The 19,709-nt window shown below is 33.0% G+C and overlaps 4 protein-coding genes and 1 non-coding gene across 5 annotated transcripts; 4 read left to right on the forward strand and 1 right to left on the reverse strand.

Moving 5' to 3' along the window:
* The first annotated feature begins 2,023 nt into the window (after nt 1–2,023).
* LOC101205372 (transcription factor MYC2) lies at nt 2,024–4,351 on the forward strand. Its single transcript, XM_004148691.3, has one exon. The coding sequence runs from the start codon at nt 2,130–2,132 to the stop codon at nt 4,113–4,115; it is 1,986 nt and encodes a 661-aa protein (XP_004148739.1). The 5' UTR covers nt 2,024–2,129; the 3' UTR covers nt 4,116–4,351.
* Nucleotides 4,352–7,035: 2,684 nt separating this feature from the next.
* Nucleotides 7,036–7,789, forward strand: LOC116402546. Its single transcript, XM_031882012.1, has one exon. It carries the CDS (start codon nt 7,258–7,260, stop codon nt 7,615–7,617), a length of 360 nt encoding a protein of 119 aa, XP_031737872.1. The 5' UTR covers nt 7,036–7,257; the 3' UTR covers nt 7,618–7,789.
* A 2,152-nt stretch (nt 7,790–9,941) lies between these two features.
* Nucleotides 9,942–12,570, forward strand: LOC101205131. Its single transcript, XR_004215476.1, has 2 exons — nt 9,942–10,463; nt 12,419–12,570. It is a non-coding gene; the product is annotated as an uncharacterized LOC101205131 (transcript).
* LOC116401629 (protein HAIKU1-like) lies at nt 10,692–12,192 on the forward strand. Its single transcript, XM_031883202.1, has one exon. The coding sequence runs from the start codon at nt 10,706–10,708 to the stop codon at nt 11,672–11,674; it is 969 nt and encodes a 322-aa protein (XP_031739062.1). The 5' UTR covers nt 10,692–10,705; the 3' UTR covers nt 11,675–12,192.
* Nucleotides 12,571–17,702: 5,132 nt separating the features above from the next.
* Nucleotides 17,703–19,109, reverse strand: LOC101204882 (abscisic acid receptor PYR1). The gene has a single exon (XM_004148689.3). The coding sequence runs from the start codon at nt 18,704–18,706 to the stop codon at nt 18,032–18,034; it is 675 nt and encodes a 224-aa protein (XP_004148737.1). The 5' UTR covers nt 18,707–19,109; the 3' UTR covers nt 17,703–18,031.
* Between the last annotated feature and the right edge of the window lie 600 nt (nt 19,110–19,709).

The following is a 19,709-nucleotide window of genomic DNA, read 5'->3' on the forward strand; positions in this document are numbered from 1 at the left end:
TATTTTTATAAAATTGTAATTTGATGATTTGATTTTTTAAATGAAAAAAAAATTGTGCAATTTTAAGAATTGATATAGTTTAGATTAAAGCAGTAATGAAAAAAAGATACTGAGATGAAAACTCAAATAAACCTGTTTGGTATCAATAAAGGTTGAGATTGAGCTAGGAATATGACATGCATACAACCCACTTGCTTGAGGGGAGACAAAACTTTGGACCAAATGTTCAAATATGACCTAATTAATTTGTACCTTGGTCGAGTCATAGCCACCTTTAATTAACTAAGACATGTTAAACGCATAGGATAATCCATTAAGAATGAGAATAAACCTAATCCGACTCTTTGAAGGCTTTAATTAGTTACAAATTCAAAGTGTGCCGTGAAGTTTAAATCATTTTTTTTTTGTACCTGCTTTGTTTCTTTCTTTTCTATTTTTACAACATCTGCTTTGGCTGCTTTAACATTAACAATATACAATATACAATTTTGTATAAAAAATTCCTACAGCGTTATTATTATTTTTCTTAAAATAAATATCATTATTGTAAATTTTTAAATTTGAGGCGTCATAAAGTTAGTTTATATGTGAGAGGTATCTTGTTGAATTTTTTAAGTTTTTAAAATTTTTTATTCAATAAAGTTCTAAAATTTGCTCTATTTTTTTTCTGTTTGGCATCCAACTGTAGACATACTTTTTCAAAATTTTAACACTCGGTTTGGTATTTGAATTTAATTAAATAAAGCTATACTCAACAAAAAAATATATTGTTTTTTAAAGTAGTTAATTAAGTTGGTTAATACCATAAAGTAAGCACAAAGCAATATGTGACAAATAAGTGATAAATAAGTAATTTGTCTTACGGGTATTTGTGACAAATAAGTTTATAAGGATAACTCAACCATCTTAGACAACCTATCAACATCAACTTGCCTAAGGTGAATGTTAATATTGATTGTTAGGGGTGAGTGTCACTTGCCATTGAAGTTGATTATCAAAGGTGATTTTCATTGCAGTTTATCATATAAGCAGTAGTTGGAGTCTGAAATTGAAGGTGGTTATCGAAGTTGATAATCAAAAAGTGATTTTCTCAAAGTTTGTAGTCATAGCTTGGAATTCATCGTGTAAACGTGGTCATCAAAGTTGGCTTTTTTTGGAGTTTCCTATTGGAGATAGTTACCATAGCCCAAAATTAGTTGTTGGAGGTGGTCACATAAAGGTATCTAGTCGTTAGGTCAGTTTGTCATCGAAGGTGGTTGCCAGACCTTGAAATCGATCATCAAAGTTGGTTATCTGAGTGTGGTAATGGTAATTGATCGTTGAATCTATTAGAAAAACTGGAGAGAGCTTCATCAACCTATAAAGTTAGTGGACCAAAGAGAACTCAAACTCAACTTATATTTTGATGTGTTAACTCCCCTAAAATAAAACAAACGAAACAAAAAAAAAAAATCATAAAGACAAAAATGAAAAAATGGAGTACCATCATTGTACTAAAAAAATATATTTTAACAAAAGAAAAAATCAATGACTACAAATAAATTTTAAAACACTAGATTTAAAAAAAAAAATCAAAGAACAAAAATAGAAGATATTTATATATATATATATTTAAAAAAGAAAATTAATAGATATTATAATGAGGCTTAGTATTTTCAAAATCCTGTTTTAGGGCAAAAAAAAGAGGGGAAAAATAAAACAACTTCCGTCTTTGATTCACAAACAAGAGACGTGTCATGTTCTCATTAGCTAAAACCGGAAAAAAAGCGATGAGTAAAAAAGTCATAAAAACGGTTAACCCTCAACGCCTCTCAAGGGTTCTTCACGTGCCAGTCACGTGGAAGGAAGGGAAGCGAACCGGGTCTAAGAAAACCGCACTATCTGGGGTAAGTACTATTAGTATAATTGTACTATAAGCGCGGAGTTGAGAAAGACGCCGGCTTTTTGAACGATTTAATCGGCGATCTAAAGAAGAAGCCTCTTGGTTCCTTCTTCTCCTCTTCGCTTCTCTGTTAAATGTTCATCACAAATAAATCCCATACCAATCGCCCGACATTTCTCTCACTCCACAATCGGAGACCAAAGATTATTCCTTTTTTCCCATTTCTATTTCTTCCAATCTCAATCGCATGACGGATTATCGTTTGTCGACGATGAATCTCTGGACTGACGAGAACGCGTCGGTTATGGACGCTTTCATGAATTCCGATCTGTCTTCCTACTGGGCTCCGTCAGCCGCCTCCTCTCACTCTCTTCACCACCCACCGCCACCTCAGTCCTCCGCCTCCACATCCACTCCCCCGCCGGACGCACCTAAGTCCCTCCCCGTTTTCAATCAGGAGACTCTGCAGCAGCGGCTCCAGGCGCTGATCGACGGTGCTAGGGAGAGTTGGACTTATGCGATTTTCTGGCAGTCGTCTTATGATTATTCTGGTGGGTCTGTTTTGGGGTGGGGTGATGGGTATTACAAAGGAGAGGAAGATAAAGGAAAGGGAAAAGCGAAAATGGTGTCGTCAGCGGCGGAGCAGGCTCACCGGAAGAAGGTTTTACGGGAGCTTAACTCTTTGATTTCTGGCTCTGCCGCCGGACCTGACGATGCGGTGGATGAGGAGGTTACGGATACGGAGTGGTTCTTTTTGGTTTCGATGACTCAGTCGTTTGTTAATGGTGTTGGGTTACCGAGTCAAGCGTTTTACCACTCGACGCCGATTTGGGTCTCTGGTGCCGATCGGCTGTCGGCGTCTGCCTGTGAACGAGCTAGACAGGGGAGGGTTTTTGGGTTACAGACGATGGTCTGTATTCCATCGCCTAACGGTGTTGTGGAAATGGGTTCGACGGAATTGATTCATCGAACGTCGGATTTGATGAATAAGGTCAAGATTCTGTTCAATTTCAACAATCTCGAAACGAGTTCTTGGATTTCGGGAACTACCGCCGCCGCATCCGCTGCCGACGAAGGGGAAAACGACCCGTCGTCGATGTGGATCAGTGAGCCATCGAGTACAATCGAGATGAAGGATTCAATCACCACCACTGTTCCTTCCAGCAACGTTCCGGCAAAGCCAATCCGTTCGGAAAATCCCAGTACAAGTAGCTTAACGGAAAATATGAGCACGATTCAACAATCCCATCATAAACAGAGCCAAAGCTTCTTAAATTTCTCCGATTACGGCTTCGAATCAAATCCCACAAAGAACACCACCGCTACCGCCACCGCAACCACCAGCACCACCCCATCATTCAAGCCGGAATCCGGCGGGATGCTGAATTTCGGCAACGGGAGCCTCTTCTCCGGCCATTCACAGTACGTAACAAACGAACAGAACGAGAAAAAGAGATCCCCTGCTTCTCGAAGTAGCAACGACGAAGGGATCCTCTCTTTCACCTCCGGCGTGATCTTACCCTCTTCCGGTAAGGTAAAATCCGGTGATTCAGACCATTCAGATCTCGAAGCATCAGCGATCAGAGAAGTGGATAGCTGTACAAAATCATTAGAACCCGAAAAACGTCCAAGAAAAAGAGGTAGAAAACCAGCAAACGGAAGAGAAGAGCCATTGAATCACGTAGAAGCAGAGAGACAACGGCGAGAGAAATTAAACCAGAAATTCTACGCTCTCCGAGCTGTAGTTCCAAACGTATCTAAGATGGACAAAGCCTCACTACTAGGTGACGCGGTTTCGTACATAAACGAGCTCAAATCGAAGCTCCAAATGGCAGAATCGGAGAAAACAGATATGGGAAAACATCTAGAATTGCTGAAGAAGGAGATGGGAGGAAAAGATTTAGGATGTTACTCAAACCCAAATGATGAAGATCTGAAAACAGGGAAAAGAAAGGTAATGGATATGGAGATTGAAGTTAAAATCATGGGTTGGGATGCGATGATAAGGATTCAAAGCAACAAGAAGAATCATCCGGCGGCGAGGTTGATGACGGCGTTTAAGGATTTGGATTTAGAAATGCTTCACGCGAGTGTTTCTGTAGTGAATGATTTGATGATTCAACAAGCAACAGTGAAGATGGGGAGCAGATTTTACACACAAGAGCAGCTTAAAATGGCTCTTGTCGCCCGAGTCGGCGGTGGTGGAAGTGGAGGCGGCGGTGGAATCATGTAAATGGGGTTAGGGGACATTTTTGAAGCTCCCAATTAGTAGAGTTTAGTTGAGGGAATCTGATTTAGTATTGTGTAATATAAATGTTGGTAAATTATTTTTGATAATTCTCTTGTTGTTCATCTTTTGTTGTTAGAGTAATTTGGGAGTTCTTCTATATGTAGTTTTTGTTTATTAAATATGAAATCTAATAGAAGTAAAGATCAAAGACCTTCAAACTTTGTGTTTGATCATTTCAATTCTCCTTCTTTCCTTTTTTTTTTTTTTTTTGTTTTTGTTTTTGTTTTTAGGGTTTTGTTTGAACTAGTAGGTCTAGTTTAGGGAAAATCTAGGTTTGATCGGAAATTAAGGACTAACCTTAACCTTTCTTGGTACAAACTTTAGTTAAACCTACATGTCAATAGACTTAAAAGATTTAGTATTAAGGTCCAAACTTTCCCACGGTTGAGATCGAAAGCCCCTGATATAAGAACAACTCATAAAATTTGACATTTGATTAGGTTATTAAGTGGATTTCAATGGGGATCGAGACCTACTCTCTTAGGTCAACATTTTTCATAAATACATAAGTTGGTTAGTCTAGATTTGTAAATTTTAATTGGGTTTAGTTGTTTATGTATGGAGATAGGTAATTGAACTTCTCATATTGAGTTATATACTCCTACAAGTAAAGGGAGAAACTCCCAATAGATATTGGTTGTGTTGGAAAGGTTATGAATCGATTAATAAGTCAATTACCATTATCTTGATTTTGAACGCCAATGCATCACATGCATATATATATATATATATTGTCGGCTAGTACACGACCAATTAATGTTTGGATAAAGTTCTTTCCAGAATCATCCTATTTTCAAGACTCACTAAAATCCTTCAGATATATGGTTCCACAATTGGTCCTATGTACAACAGTGTATTGAACTACTTCAACACGATGTTCGTACAACAATACCCACAACTCATTTTTGCACTCCATAGCAAAAAATAATATATTATGTTAAGGACAACCCCTTAGGTAAATTGCTTTGAATGAGTTAATCAATCATTTATCCTTGTGGATCTAACATTAATCCTCTCATACCTACTAATTGGTATGCTTGAGATGCATTTTCTCGAGCACCTATAGAAGACGTTATATATAGACTGGATTAAAAGGGACACTCATCCTAAAATTAGGATTCATTTCTTGTAGCAAATATTCACTTGTAGCATACGATATCTAAAGGGACTGGCGTAAGTTTTCTACTGCGGGTACGTTTCCATAATGATGGTGTCTTTTCAATATCAAACTTTACTGTTCACCATCTTGAACTAGCCATCCTTTAGAGAGTATTGTTAAAAGATATCAATTCCTAATGAAATGGATGTCGCAGTGGCCCACTAAAAGTCTTTAATTGATATTACAATCTTTATGCTAGTTGAGCTATGCTCGATTTATCATTTTGTATACAATAAGCTCTAACAAGTTAGTTAGGTTCCATCCTTTATATATAGTTTGTACACATTATTATTTTTAGATGCATGCCACATGCCTAAACCTTCAAATGATTGGTTACTATATTGGAGAGTTTAAGCTACCTCTCATACATAGAAATGTTAAGTAGATTCAATGAAGTTTAGAAATTTTAATTTTGAAAATTTGAAATTCCTTGTTAAATTCTAATAACAAAAACATGTTTTTGGAAACTACATTTTGTTCTATTTTATTTTTTAAATTGTTTAGATATTTAGGTAGAAAATGGTTGATAAAACACGAAAACTTATAAATGAAAGTAGTGTTTATAAGATTACTTAAAAAACCAAACAATCATCTAGAAAGTGTATAACAAAATAAAGACTATTAGAAAGTAAACGTAGTTACTTAAATTTAAAAAAAAAGCTTAATAATTATCAAACGAAACTTAAATTTATAACAACCTAATTTAATTTGATGTGTGGTTAATAATTGGGACCCAAAAAGATAAGCTTCTAGAGGCATGGATGATAGTGAAGAATTGAAGATGACCTTACACTTCATATATGGACATAAAAGGACCATTTTCATAGAATCTTCAAGAAGATATTGATGGAGATTATTTTCTCTTTTGGTTGAAGTTCAATGGTAAAAAGAATAAAAATAAGTAAATAACTTTTTATTATTCGAGAATATCAAGATCGTTTAAATAACATTTTGACATGCTCTTAACGATCATTTTTCAGTGTCAACACGATCATTTAAATTTAAAGTTTTTTCCATAGTTTAAAACTAACCTACACGATCGTGTTTGCATTATCTAAACTTGCTTACCTTAGTTAACATGATCGTTTAGCATGGTCAACACGATCGTTTAATTTGAAGTTTTTAATGATAATTTATATTGGACTATACGATCACTTATCATGATCAACATAATAATTTAAATTTAAAAGCATTTTGTCCCATCCTTTAAAAAGAACCAGACGATCGACCTAAATGATAGTAGATCATTCGTTTAGACTGTAGTACACGATCATTTAGAAGAAAATTATCCTTGATCGCATGTGGCTAGATTAATTCCATGTTAACTTTTTTTTGTTTATACGAGGACATTTTGAACTTTAATTAGTTTAATTAGTTTATTGGTCTATAGACTATGTAAGAAATTTTGGGTAAATGCTATTTTTCACAATAAAAACTAAGTTGTTTGGAATCTAAACTTTTAGAAAATTAAAATTACATAAATTAACTCATAACAAACTAAAATGGAGAGGCTACAAAGTGTTTTTCCTTGAACATGTTTTTGGTTGCACCATCATAAGGTGAAATTATGAAATCAATACTCAATTATTGGTTTTGTTACATATTTAGATGAAAATGATGATCAAACAAAGAAGAAGAAAAAGTAATTAATGAAAGAAATAAAGGGGAGATTAAAAGGGAAATGAAAGAATGAATAGAAATGGTTAGAAATAGGATTAGAATTAATAATCCTTATCCCAATAAAAGAAAGAAACCCTAAAATTAGAGAGTGGTAGTTAACCAAAAAATCCGTACAACCAAAAAACGAAAAATCCCCAAATTTAAAACCCTAAAAATTTCATTTCATGAAATCAATCCCCACAAAATCTTTAATCTCTCTCTCTCTCTCTCTCTCTCTTTCTCCCGTGTCTTCTTCAACCATCAATCATGAGTTTGAATTGCCTCTCCTGTCAAATCTTACAGAGAACGGATTCCGAGAGACACCGTGACCGGCAGGTCCAAACTTACTATACCTCCGATGAGTTCAATTCCTCGGAGAGAAGCTGGTCGGGGAACCTCTGTCTCCGTCCAAACAGAGGAGGAGGAGGAGGAGGAGGAGGAGGAGGAGGAGGAAGAGGGTTTCGGGGCATGGCGGACAACAAGGTGGCTCCGATCGGTCACCGCCGTGCCGTATCGTTCGGGGGGAAGGAGCCGAGATTGATTAGAAGCTCAGGGATGAGGAGGGATTGGAGCTTTGAGGATCTCAGAGCTATTCGTGAGGAAAAGCAACCTTCTCCCAATTCCTAACTTTCAATTAACCTTTTCTTTTATTTCTTCTTTTCATTTTATTTAATCTTTATTTGAACATGAATATATATATTAATATATATTAATATATATATACGTATATATATATATATACATATATATACATATAAATATTTATAAAGTATATAGTAGAAATGGGGATTCTTTTCAATCTTTGAAAATATGTTGTTTCTTTTTATCATTTGAATTTGATCATACCACTTTTTCTTAATTTGAATTTCTTTTCATGTATTATTATTAACCATTCATTTATAAAAATTCACTACATTATAACTTTTTTCTTTCTTCTTTTAATACTTTCATTTTTCATTTTATAACAAAACCATAATAGATTGTAATATAAGGTGTTGAATATAAGAACAAAAAAGGAAGGAATGAATGATTAGACTATGGAAAAATAAGGAAGAAAAAGAGAAATGGATGAAAATCTTTTTTCTTCTTACCATTATTATTAAGAATTTTTTATTACATCAATTAATTGTCAAATGATAGACCTTTTCTCTTGTTAATTGATAAAATTATTAAGTTGTAAATTGGCATGGCTACATTTTTTCATATAGTTATATAAATATTACATTTAAATTTGAAAAGTTTTATCATTTAATTATCCATTTTGTGTATATAGAAAATCAAATGCAAAGTGTCATACCGGGTCGTTTTGTCGGGGGTCAATTTAACACTTAAAAGTATATTTTGAAAATTCTTGATTTGAAATTTCCAAAACTAACCTACTTCAGTTTGGTCGATTGATTCGTTTTTTAGTCTATCATGCTCACCCCTATGAAAGAAGCATCATTCAAGTATGGTTTGCTTTTTTTATATTAAAAAGATGAACAAGTAGATGGAAACTAACCTAACTATAAGACACCAATCTAATACTCTTTCATAAACTTTTACAATTTAAATGGTAAAATTGTGAAATTGAAGGGTCAAAAGTGAAATATTTTTGCAATGAAGTCTATAAATTAATTTACTTTTGAAACGAACTATTAATTTATATATATATACGTATCATTTTAAAAGTCATAATTTTTTTTAAAGTAAAAAGTGAATGTGGAAAGAAAAAAAGGGAGAAAGGCAAAAGATATTAAAGGACAAAGGCATAAAATACTTGGAAATGTTGCACAAGTAAACATATGGCTAACATAGTAAAATTTTATATCATTCAAAAAGTTGAACCAACCTAAATGTAGCCAAGCATGAAATCAACCAACCCTTTTCAAAAGTAAATTTGTCTTAGCTTAATTCTACTCTCGTCTCTTTTGCTTTTGTAGTTTCTGACCTTTCTCTACCAATTTTATCATTTAGGTTGATCTTGATCTGAATGAGCACACATGCCCTTGTTCACCACTTAGTCGATCAATCTACGATGGTTAGAGTAAAGCAAAGAATATGGTTAATTCTTCTTTAGAGCCATCTGATTCTATTACGACTATGTATGACATATAATTCAATTGAATAATTAATAAATACTTTAGAGAGATCGGAAGGACAATTTTTGCAAGAATAGTTGTATGCTTACATTTTGTTCAACTTGTCTTGTTCTTTCAACATGGACCGTGTCATTGTTTGCAATTATGTACCAAATGATTCGTTGTACCATTTAAGAGATTTTATTATTGAGTGGTTGGCAAATACGACAACATAAGCGTAGTCTCACATGTGTACCATTCTTAAATAATGCATTGAGTTGTTTGTATCAAGTTGATATCAAGATCCCTTAACACACTCGGCTCAACCCCTGATTTTGAAGACATTGAGATCACAATTTCTGTTTGTGCAACCTAACGCTAATTTCACTTAAGTATGTCTTGAGATTCATCTAAACTATACTAATGAATAGGAGAATCCAGTAGTATCATCAATATATCAACTTACTCCTTTTACTTAATCAACTATTAATTTAACTTTTCACATTGACTCAATTATTTTACGTATTTTTATCTCATCATTTGATGCATCAATTTTTCTTTCTATATTTTTATCCGAGATGGACCGAGAGATGTAATCGAGGATGGATTGAGAAATTTTTCTGAACGAATTTTTGAAAATGATGGAAGATCTATAAGACAAAAACTCAACAATGTTATTCTAGGGAATTTTTGAACAAAAATTGTAGATATAATAAAACTTATATAAACCTTAGGAAGTTAGGGGTAGAAGACTATATATATAGTATAGATTTTAATCACAAAAGTGTATATATGGAGTTTGTGATAATTTGAGTGGGCTTTTGGTTCTGAAAAGCCCAAAATACATAAAGTTTGGGCTTATATCTCTTTCTTTCCATCTCTCATTGATTTGTAGAAGAAATTTGTCACCAACGCATTCACGAACTGAAGAATCATTCCCATTTCTTAATTTTTTTTCTTCAATTTTCCCGTTGACTTACAAAAATCAAATTTTGGTTTCGGTTTTGATTTGGGATTTTCCATTTTTCTTCTCTTTCGCCTTCTTTCGATCTGATTATTAGTTTTTCTTTTTTTCTTCACATCTTTGATCCTCTCCTTCCCTTAGGGTTTGGATTGGACTTTTCTTTGTCGTCTCAGATCCTCAATTTCACCGCGTAATTTCTTTCCACTTCTCTCAGTTCCCACCATTTTAGTCTCCATTTTTCTTTTCCACCTTTTTTCTTCGCGTTTACTGCTTCTTTCTTCTCCTGCTCATAGTGTTTACGACGTCAGAAATCTTTGTTCTCTTGGAGGAAAGCCTATATATTTCCTGTTTTTTTGTTCAGACCATTTCTGGGTTCTCTTTTATTTCTCAGAATGGCCACACCGTTGATGGCTTCTGGGATTTTTAAACTGCGGAGGATCAAGTGAAGGGTATGCTTTTGTTTCTATTCTTTTTTATTCTTCAGCTTTGTTGGTTGAATTTCTCTTTCCGTTGATTGGATTTGTTGTTACTGTTTTGGGATTCGCCTGAATTTTGGTTTCTGTGGATTTTTTCTGTTGAAGGATTGTGAATGTTCTGAATTGGTGGGACTTTAGGAGAAGTGGGATTTGATTTGGTTTGGTTTTATTAGATTGCTGTTTTTTCTAGACTGCTTTAGTTATTCATTGTGGAGATGGATAGGAACAGGCAGAATGAGAATTTGGGTGTAAACAAATTGGGGAAAAACATTAGGAAGAGTCCAATACACCAACCAAATTTTGGTAATAATAATGCTGCTAGGCCTCAACCCCAGCCACAAATTTACAACATAAGTAAGAATGATTTTAGGAATATTGTTCAGCAGCTTACAGGTTCACCATCTCAAGATAATCAACCTCCTCCTAGACCTCCACAAAATCCACCAAAATCCCAAAGCATGCGGTTGCAGAGAATAAGACCTCCTCCGTTAACACCGATTAATCGACCGAATATACCTGCTCCTATCCCTGCCCCTGTTCCCGTTCCTCCACCACAAGCTCTAGTCAATAACAATGTGCCTAGGCCTCCACAATTTGCTCAGCCACCTCCAAGACAGTTGCCACCAGTGGCAATGGGAGGCGACTCGCATTGGCCGAACCCTGCTGCTGAGTCTCCTATTTCGGCGTATATGCGTTACCTTCAAAATTCAATGATGAATCCATCTCCAGTAGGAAATCAAGCTCAATTTATACCACAATCTCAGGTTCCTGGTCAAATGCATCCTCCTCATGCACCTCCACCGGGTTTATTGCCTAATCCTAATCCTAATCCACCCGTTCCTGCTCTTCCATCCCCAAGGCTTAATGGTCCTCCACCCCCTATCCCAAACTTCCCTTCACCACACTGGAACGGTCCCGCCCTTTTACCTTCCCCGACTTCCCAGTTTCTATTGCCTTCTCCTACTGGTTACTACAATTTGTTGTCTCCCAAATCACCGTATCCGTTACTCTCACCGGGGATCCAGTTTACTCCGCCGCTGACTCCTAATTTCGCATTTCCATCCATGCCTCAATCAGGGATCTTAGGTCCAGGGCCTCATCCGCCACCTTCACCAGGGGTTCTGTTCCCTTTATCTCCCTCGGGGATTTTTCCCATCTTGAGTCCAAGATGGAGAGATCAATAACCCTTCCTCGGAGTGTTTTCGTGCTGAAGATCTCCATGCCTGCTGACATTTTCATCTACTTGTGAAGATGGTTGCCAAACTCATGTTGAAAGCTAGCTGGCTGCCCTTTTCGTGTTTTATATCTCTCAATTAGTTTGATTTTTCCTTTTAACACTTTAAATTGTAAAATCTTTTTGCTTCTCATTTTCGCTCTGGAAAAAGTCTAATCCTGTAACCTGTAGTCTTGTATAATGCTTTTCCCTCTCCTTTGTAGGACAAGTTCCTATTAGGCAATATAGTGAAAGATCAAGTTATCAAAATTGTATTACTATATGTAACAGGAAGAACAGAGCTGTAACCTTAGACATAGGGATCATAGATGTCAAGTTGATAGCTTTGTCGGTTGGTTGGTCGGTCGGTCGGTCGGTTTAGTTGAATAATAGTCCAATTCTGTAAGATGATGGAATGAATATTGTTTGATATCTAAGTTCTTTTAGCTGGTTTATAGAAGGAAATGTTGAAGAAGTGAATTTTTTTTATGTCTTTTAATTGTTCTTGTCTATTATTTCATTAAAGTGGCTGCCATATTACATATATCTATATCTATATATGCTTGAAATTGTTATTGTATAGGAAGAATCTAGCTTCATATAGATGTATTCATGATATTGAGATTTTTTTTGAGCATAGCATGATAATGAGATTGGTTCTTACTACTACTACTGCTAATAGTTGGACGCTATTGTTTACTTTTAAAACATGTAGGCTATGAAGAAAGAACCTCAGTACATGGCCATGTCCACTTTTTTATTATTCAATTTTGTCTATTATTTAAGGACTACTTAAGACTATAATAATCTTTCCTGGTTACAGTAAATACTATTTTTAGTCTCCAATCCATCACCGATTTGCTACAATTTTTACTATTTTACCTTTGTTATTTCTTTTATTACTTGCTATAGTGTTTCACTATTTCCTTTTCAAATCAAAATAGTTTACACCTCAAACATATGTCATTGTAACTTGAACTAAAACAATCTACACTTCATATACAAACTCATATGACTCAATTATAATAATCTAGGACTATGATAACCAACTCTTTGTTCTAAGTGCATCCTTATATTCTAATATTTTTCATTTGTGTTCTTATTATATAACAAAAGCTTTAATAACACATGTTTGTACCTGTGGACAAGAGGTTTCCGTATTTCATTAGAATGTTTAAATTTTGTGTTAATTTTTGAGAATTTGAAAGTCAAAAAAAGTGATCACATTTCATAATAAATACAAATTTCCTTTTCAGATATAGTTGAAATAAAAAGAAGTATAAATCTTCTTCTTCTTTTTTTTCACTTGAAAATGTATTCAATTATACATTAAAGTTTTATGGTTAGATAATATATAAGATGATAAACATATATTTGGATGTAATCCAAAGTGGTAGGTTAGGAGTTGGAGTTGGAGTTGGAGTTTCCTACACCTATTCTATTCTCCATTGATATAATTGAAATAAAGAGGCAAGTTGGCAAGTTGGAAATGGTAGCACTCTATAACTGGACCCTCACCAATTTCTATTTGCAATCAAATTATGCAATTTCATTCAACCTATTCATCAAAGCAAGAAGAAACGCCATCAACAATGGCAGAACACACTTCTTCTTTTTCCTGTGCCTTTTTCTTACTTGAGACCATAATTCAAAGTTACATCACTTTCACACCTATCATCATCACCATCACCACCATTCCCCTAATTCTCTTCAAGTTTGAAATTGTATGGACATATATTTGAAATTTAGACCTTTCAAGGTAGACAATTGATGTCGTAATTGTTAGCAAATTTGTGTACAAAGTGAGAATTTTGAACATTCAAACGGTATATTTTTAACCGTTGAGCCATCATAGTGTGTAAAAATATGTTTGTTATTAACGAGAGTTTTGGATTGGTAGGTGAAACTATGACAATGGGTAACTTAGATGAGTAGGTGAGTACAGATTAACTTTTTTTCTTCTAGAAAATATATGTGAGTGAGGATGAACCATATACTAAAAGAATTTGTGTGGGTAACTTTTAGTCTTAGAAGTAGTTCAAGGAACAGGCAAACGTCGTAAGGTTACAGGTTAGAGTGAAATGTGAGTGCCAAATATCTATAAATGATGGTGTGAATCTTGGAGTTGAGACGTTATATTAAACAAAATCAAAATGAATGGACGAAATTAATAAGAATATAGGGAGGTTGAAAGTGATGATGAAGATTTGACCTTATTCACATTATTTTGGACCACATTCACATCTTTCATCTTTATTTCTCCAATTAACATCCAATCTCTCAACTTGCAAAAACCTTTGAAGAATAATCCCTTATGCCCCACATGCATTAACATACCCTTCCTTTTTCCATAATCACAACTTTCTCTTACAACATTCCCTAATCATCACTACTTTACAAGTGATTTGAGACATGAAAAAAGAAAAAGAAAAAAAAAGAGAAGAAGAGAAGTGGGTTTTTAAATTTTAATGACCTTCAAATTGCAACCTCTAACATTAGATATAAAGATTTCAATTCTATACCTCTATCCATAAAACGTTCATTGTCGACAATATTTTTAATAAAAATTATTATTTTTTTAAATTTTTATATTAACCGTTACAAAATGAAAAAGTCTATTAAATTCGTTATTCTTTTAAAAAATATTCGAGGTTTCATGTTCGACATTTTTTTCTTATTTTTCTGTAGTTTTTCTTTTATTTTTTTTCTGATATTTGGTCTAAGATCATATACCAAAGATAAAAGATCTATTTATTTTTATTTTTTTATTTTCAAACTGTTCCAAATATAAAAGATAGTGAAAAAAATCGATGATGTTAGATAACCAAATCTAAACTATCGTTTTTCAAATATAAACGATTGTCTAAAGAAATTATGAAAAAAATCGTTCAGATCTGACTACGTAAATTTATATAAATATTTTTAAATTTTAAATTAAGTTCAAGACATGTTATTGGAATGATTTTAATAACTCTTTAATTTAGAGATATATTTGATATATCACAAATATGATTTTAATACTTAGAGTTTGATAAATGAGATAAGTTATCATAAACTAAAGTTTTGCTAATCCAAAACATTAACCCCTAGCTAGGGCTATAAATAGATTTTTAAAATTTATATAGTCATGAACTCATTTTTCTTTAATGTATTCTAGACTTTTTTTTTTTCTTCAAATTTTATTTATTATAACTCATATACATCTAGAAATAAAAGCACTAGTTACCTAAACCTAAATTTCTAAAACACAATTTAACTGATTGGTTCTCGAGAATTTCACGTTAAAAAGATAAGGAGATACATTTCACCATTCATATAAGATACATGAATTAATTCTTTTTATTATGTTTATTTAATATGATATCACATTCAATGACGAATCTAGAAATTTTATATAGAAAGACACCATACACTATATAATAAACACACTAACAAAAGTTAAAAAACATCTCGACGTTTTGTTGATTGTAACCCGAATTGAGAAAAAAGAGTAGGTGCATTAATAAATTAGTTTGGCATAGTTTGATTAAGAAGGATTTCTTGTGGTACAAGAACATTATAATCACTTAATGAGGTTTTGGATTGTTATATGATAATTGAGTAAATATAAGTTATTAACATTTTCAATCATAGCCGTCCTATTTCATCAAATTCATATCTAACTATTATTATTACTAAATATCCATTTAATGGGATCTCTAATTTTAAGGTCAAAACAAAAATCAAACGTATTTTCTCCTTTTTTTTAACGTAATATACATGTACATCATTTTCATAAATATAACAAATCCATCAAATATTTACGATTTATATAACAAAATAAAAAAGGTGATCATTTTTAAAAATATTTCAGGGTTGTCATTTCTTTTTATTTGTCTTTCTTTATTTCTGTTTGTTTGCAGTTTTTTTCATTGTTTTTCTTTTCGATTTTTTTCATTGTTTTTGCCCTTCCATTTTCATATATTTTTTTCGACTAACAAATATAAACGATTCGAAAAAATAACCAAATTTAAACAAAATAAAATTTTTGAAAAAAATCGTAGTTTGACAACCAAAATTTAAACGACTAAATATAAAAGGAAAGAATAGGCAAATCTAAACCTATCGTGAATTTTTTTTTAAAAAAACTTGTTTAGATTTGGAAGAAAACGATCATTTAACAAAAATATATTACATGTCTTGTGAGTGTCAATTAATGGCAATATATTTTTGGTAATTCCCTTATAAACATGTAAACTTTTTCCATTTTTTAACATTGTTTTATACTATTTTAGCGTTTTGTTATATTTTTTAAAATAAATAATTACAAACTAAAATATAAAATAATTAAATTTGATTGTTTCGTAGTCCCTAGGGTTAGACTTTGAAATCCAACAATAAAAATAAAAATTAATGAATAGAAATGACAAACATGGAAAAAGACAAAACTAACCTTGAATTGCTAAATTGAAACTTTATTTTTTGTCACCCCTTATGAATTGCCACTTCCTTTGTTTCATATGTAGGCAAAAATACAAAATAATAATAAATACAAACAAAGTATTATCTACCAATTCTTTTTTCTTTTTTTATATAAAATTAATATTATTCGTAAAATTAAATGTGGTCTTTGGTCACCAACCATATGACAATCAAGTCTCTCGTTGTTTAGAGAGAGCTAGAAAATATATAAGTCGAGATAACTTAAGAACTCTTAGTTATATATAAATAAATTTTGTAATTGTTAGTTTTTAATTAGTTTCTCGTTTAATTAAAATGTTACTTACCACTGTGATCATCAATCACATATTTATTTCAATAGTCACTTAAACATGGGCAAAAGTACTTCAGTACTTGAGCATAATATATGCTTTTATAGAGTCGGTGTCTCATAAAGCTTTATAGTCATCCTTATGCATGTATTGATCTCTATATTATTTAAACAAATAAACTTATGACTTCATGACTAATTCTATAGGTCGGTTTTATAATAAAAGAAAATAGAAATTTAGTTTGAAAACTTATATAAGTTAGATGATTTAATTTTTATTAATTGTATGTTCAATTTTTACGATTATTATAAGTTTGAAGGTCTAATTCTAACACTTTTAGAAGTTTAGAGGCCAATTGTTACAATCATTGCATAGAAAAAAGTGTAATTTAAAAAGTAGTTTTTACTTTTTATATTTATTAAAAATGTACTGACTAAATTAAATATTCAAAACATATAACCAAAATGTAAATTTTTATAAAGCAAAAAGAGAAAAGAAAAGAAAAGAAAAGTACTTTTGGAAATTTTGAAAGGGTAAGTCATATGATATGGGATTCTTTGTTGGTTTTTGATGGAAATGCAAGTGGGGGTTCCAATTTGCAAGAACCACATTTCTTTTTGTTTTTCACCAACTTGAAATTGGATTCCTTCTCTCTCTCTCACACACACACATTTTGTTCATCAACCACGTATAAACTCTATTTGATCCTATATGTTTTGCAATGGTAATGAATTGTAGATTAATTTGCCTCCAAATCTGTATTTACATGATCTAATTTAAGAACGGAGGATTCTCAGTTTGACCGTGTTTGAAAATTAGGTGAAACTTATTACCTTTATTGCCTTAATTGATATCTAATAGTAGAAAAACTACGAGTATGATATATTTTATTGTTACATTTATTATTACTGTCAAAGGTCAATTGATAATGATAACAGTAAATATGAAAAATTCATAATTATAGGTAAACGTGGTAATAGAAATCCAATTACGTCTGCAATTGACTTTCCATTACAAACGTGTGACCTTAGAGAACCTTTGCATGATATGAAATTTTGTCATCTAAATTATATATAATAATGACATGACTTTTGATAGTTCAATCTTGATCTCACTATCGACTCCACGACTCTAAAAACACTGGAAAAATAATAAATATTGAAGACAAAAATCATAAAACTAAATTTTTTATGCTTATGATAAATTTAATTTCACAGTAATTTGATGTTGAATCAGAAGATGACCAAATACTCCAAAATATAAATATATTAATTTGCATAAGAAAATAAGAGAGTAAAGGAATTTATTTTAACAAAACGACATCGTTCTCATTTACACTTTGCATTATTGACTGAAATGGCACTCCACAATCCATCCAACGCCACTATTCCGTTTATGCCCTCCACCGCTTTCTCCCTTCTATTGAAATCAAAGGACATTTTGATATTTTCACATTCCAAAAGAAACAGAAAAATCTACGCAATTCTTCCCAAGAAATTGATGAAACTCTAAATCAAATTTCACTTCCACTTCGTTCTTCATTCCAATTCTCTAATTCAAGAAGAAGAAGAAGAAATTTACCGATTACCTGCACGATTCATTCCTTCAACAACCGACGCCAGTTTCTGCAGATTCAATCTCACAACCGTATCGGCGAACAAACGAGCATCCTCCTCCGTATTCCCCGGCGGAACATCCACCGCGTACGATTCCAAAACCACGCTCCAGATCTGACCATCCCGCTCCAACTGATGCACCGAAGTCACCGATCGGTAATTCCGGAGACGGTGTTCACCTCCGATGATACTGAACCCGATGACGTGTCTCTCGTCGTCGTGAATATCGAGTCTCTCCGTACTTGTATCCGCTGGTAAGCCTGATATTACATTAACCTCTCTTGTACAACCTAACTTCATTGTGAATCCTTCACTCACCGTACAGCTCTTGATGAAGTGCTTGTAACTTTGAGGCTGGTCGAACCTTCGTACGATGGACCAGACCGCCTCTGATGGTGCCTGAACACGCTGAGCAAGTAAGGAGGAGCACCGGCCGCGGGTGAGTTTGTAGATGTGAAACTCTGCTACTAAGTCCTTCAACTCGTCGAACTCTTCCTGAGTGAGGCCGGAGGGCAGTGCGGAGAGATGGTGAGTTGTGAGATAAGTTTCTTCGGAGTTTGAGTTTGGTTGGAGCTGCTGCTCCGTGGACGCGGCAGAGGCTTCCCCGTCGAGCTCGCCACCGTCGGCTTTCTCCATGGTTCTTTCCCCGAAAATGTTCGATAGGTTTGTGGGAAATATAAAGATGAGTGAAATGAGGAGAAATTGCCTGGGGACCTCTCCCCCTTTATATTTCGTTTATCCTTTGTCTCTTTGTTATTTTAGTGCTAAGGAAAGAATGGTTTGTTATATATATACATATAGATATATAGATAGATTATGAGTTAGATGGTTTATTTTTACTTAAGGAAAATTTGACTTGGGTTTAGTGTTATTAAGGTCGAGATTGGCTTTGGACCAAGTTAGCCTCTCTCTAGCTATAAATACATGTGAGTTTGAATTATGTACGAAATATATGATTACGACTGTGTCGAGGTTGATTAGGCTAGTTTGGCTTTGGGCCAAGCTAGCTTTCTCTCTAAGCTAATTTCATCCTCCAACTATGTTAGCTTGCATTTATTGTTATCTCCTAATTGATTCTTTTTTGGCATTGATTTTATCTTTGTTTTTTAATACAACAATTGTAAAGACAAAATATCGATTTTAAAAGAATGACATGTCAATATGGTTGAACTAGATTTAATTTGAATTAATTTACTTAAAGATAATAAAAATAATTTTGAAATTTGAGGTTTTTCTTTGGTGTAATATATGTGTGAATATTAATTTTTTTTTAAAAAGAAATTTTAGTTGGAAATTAGTTGTGAGTTAATTATTGATGTAATTTAAATTTTACCCACTTTCTATTTAATTTTTTGGACTTTATCTTTTTGTTATATTAATTGCTTTGATATAATAACCATGTTGATTTGAGGATCAATTATTCTTCCTTTATTTATTTTAAAAAAGTTTAGAACGATATGATTTCTAGTTACATTTTAAAAAGTGTACTATGTAAATATATTTTCAACATTTAGGGTCAAAAGTTTTAATATTATAAAATTAAAATTGTGAGTATTTGATCTTTTCTATGTCGACTTAAAGTAAGTATGGTGAATCAAGACTAAGTAAGTATGGCGAATCAAGACTGAGGTTGCACGTT

Source organism: Cucumis sativus, chromosome 3, assembly GCF_000004075.3.
Source record: "Cucumis sativus cultivar 9930 chromosome 3, Cucumber_9930_V3, whole genome shotgun sequence".
NCBI classification, from domain to species: Eukaryota; Viridiplantae; Streptophyta; class Magnoliopsida; order Cucurbitales; family Cucurbitaceae; genus Cucumis; species Cucumis sativus.

Bases quoted from the DNA above. Each gene is read 5' to 3' on its own strand.
- LOC116402546 (XM_031882012.1), top strand. From the start codon at position 7,258: ATGAGTTTGAATTGCCTCTCCTGTCAAATCTTACAGAGAACGGATTCC.
- LOC116401629 (XM_031883202.1), top strand. From the start codon at position 10,706: ATGGATAGGAACAGGCAGAATGAGAATTTGGGTGTAAACAAATTGGGG.
- LOC101205372 (XM_004148691.3), top strand. From the start codon at position 2,130: ATGACGGATTATCGTTTGTCGACGATGAATCTCTGGACTGACGAGAAC.
- LOC101204882 (XM_004148689.3), bottom strand. From the start codon at position 18,706: ATGGAGAAAGCCGACGGTGGCGAGCTCGACGGGGAAGCCTCTGCCGCG.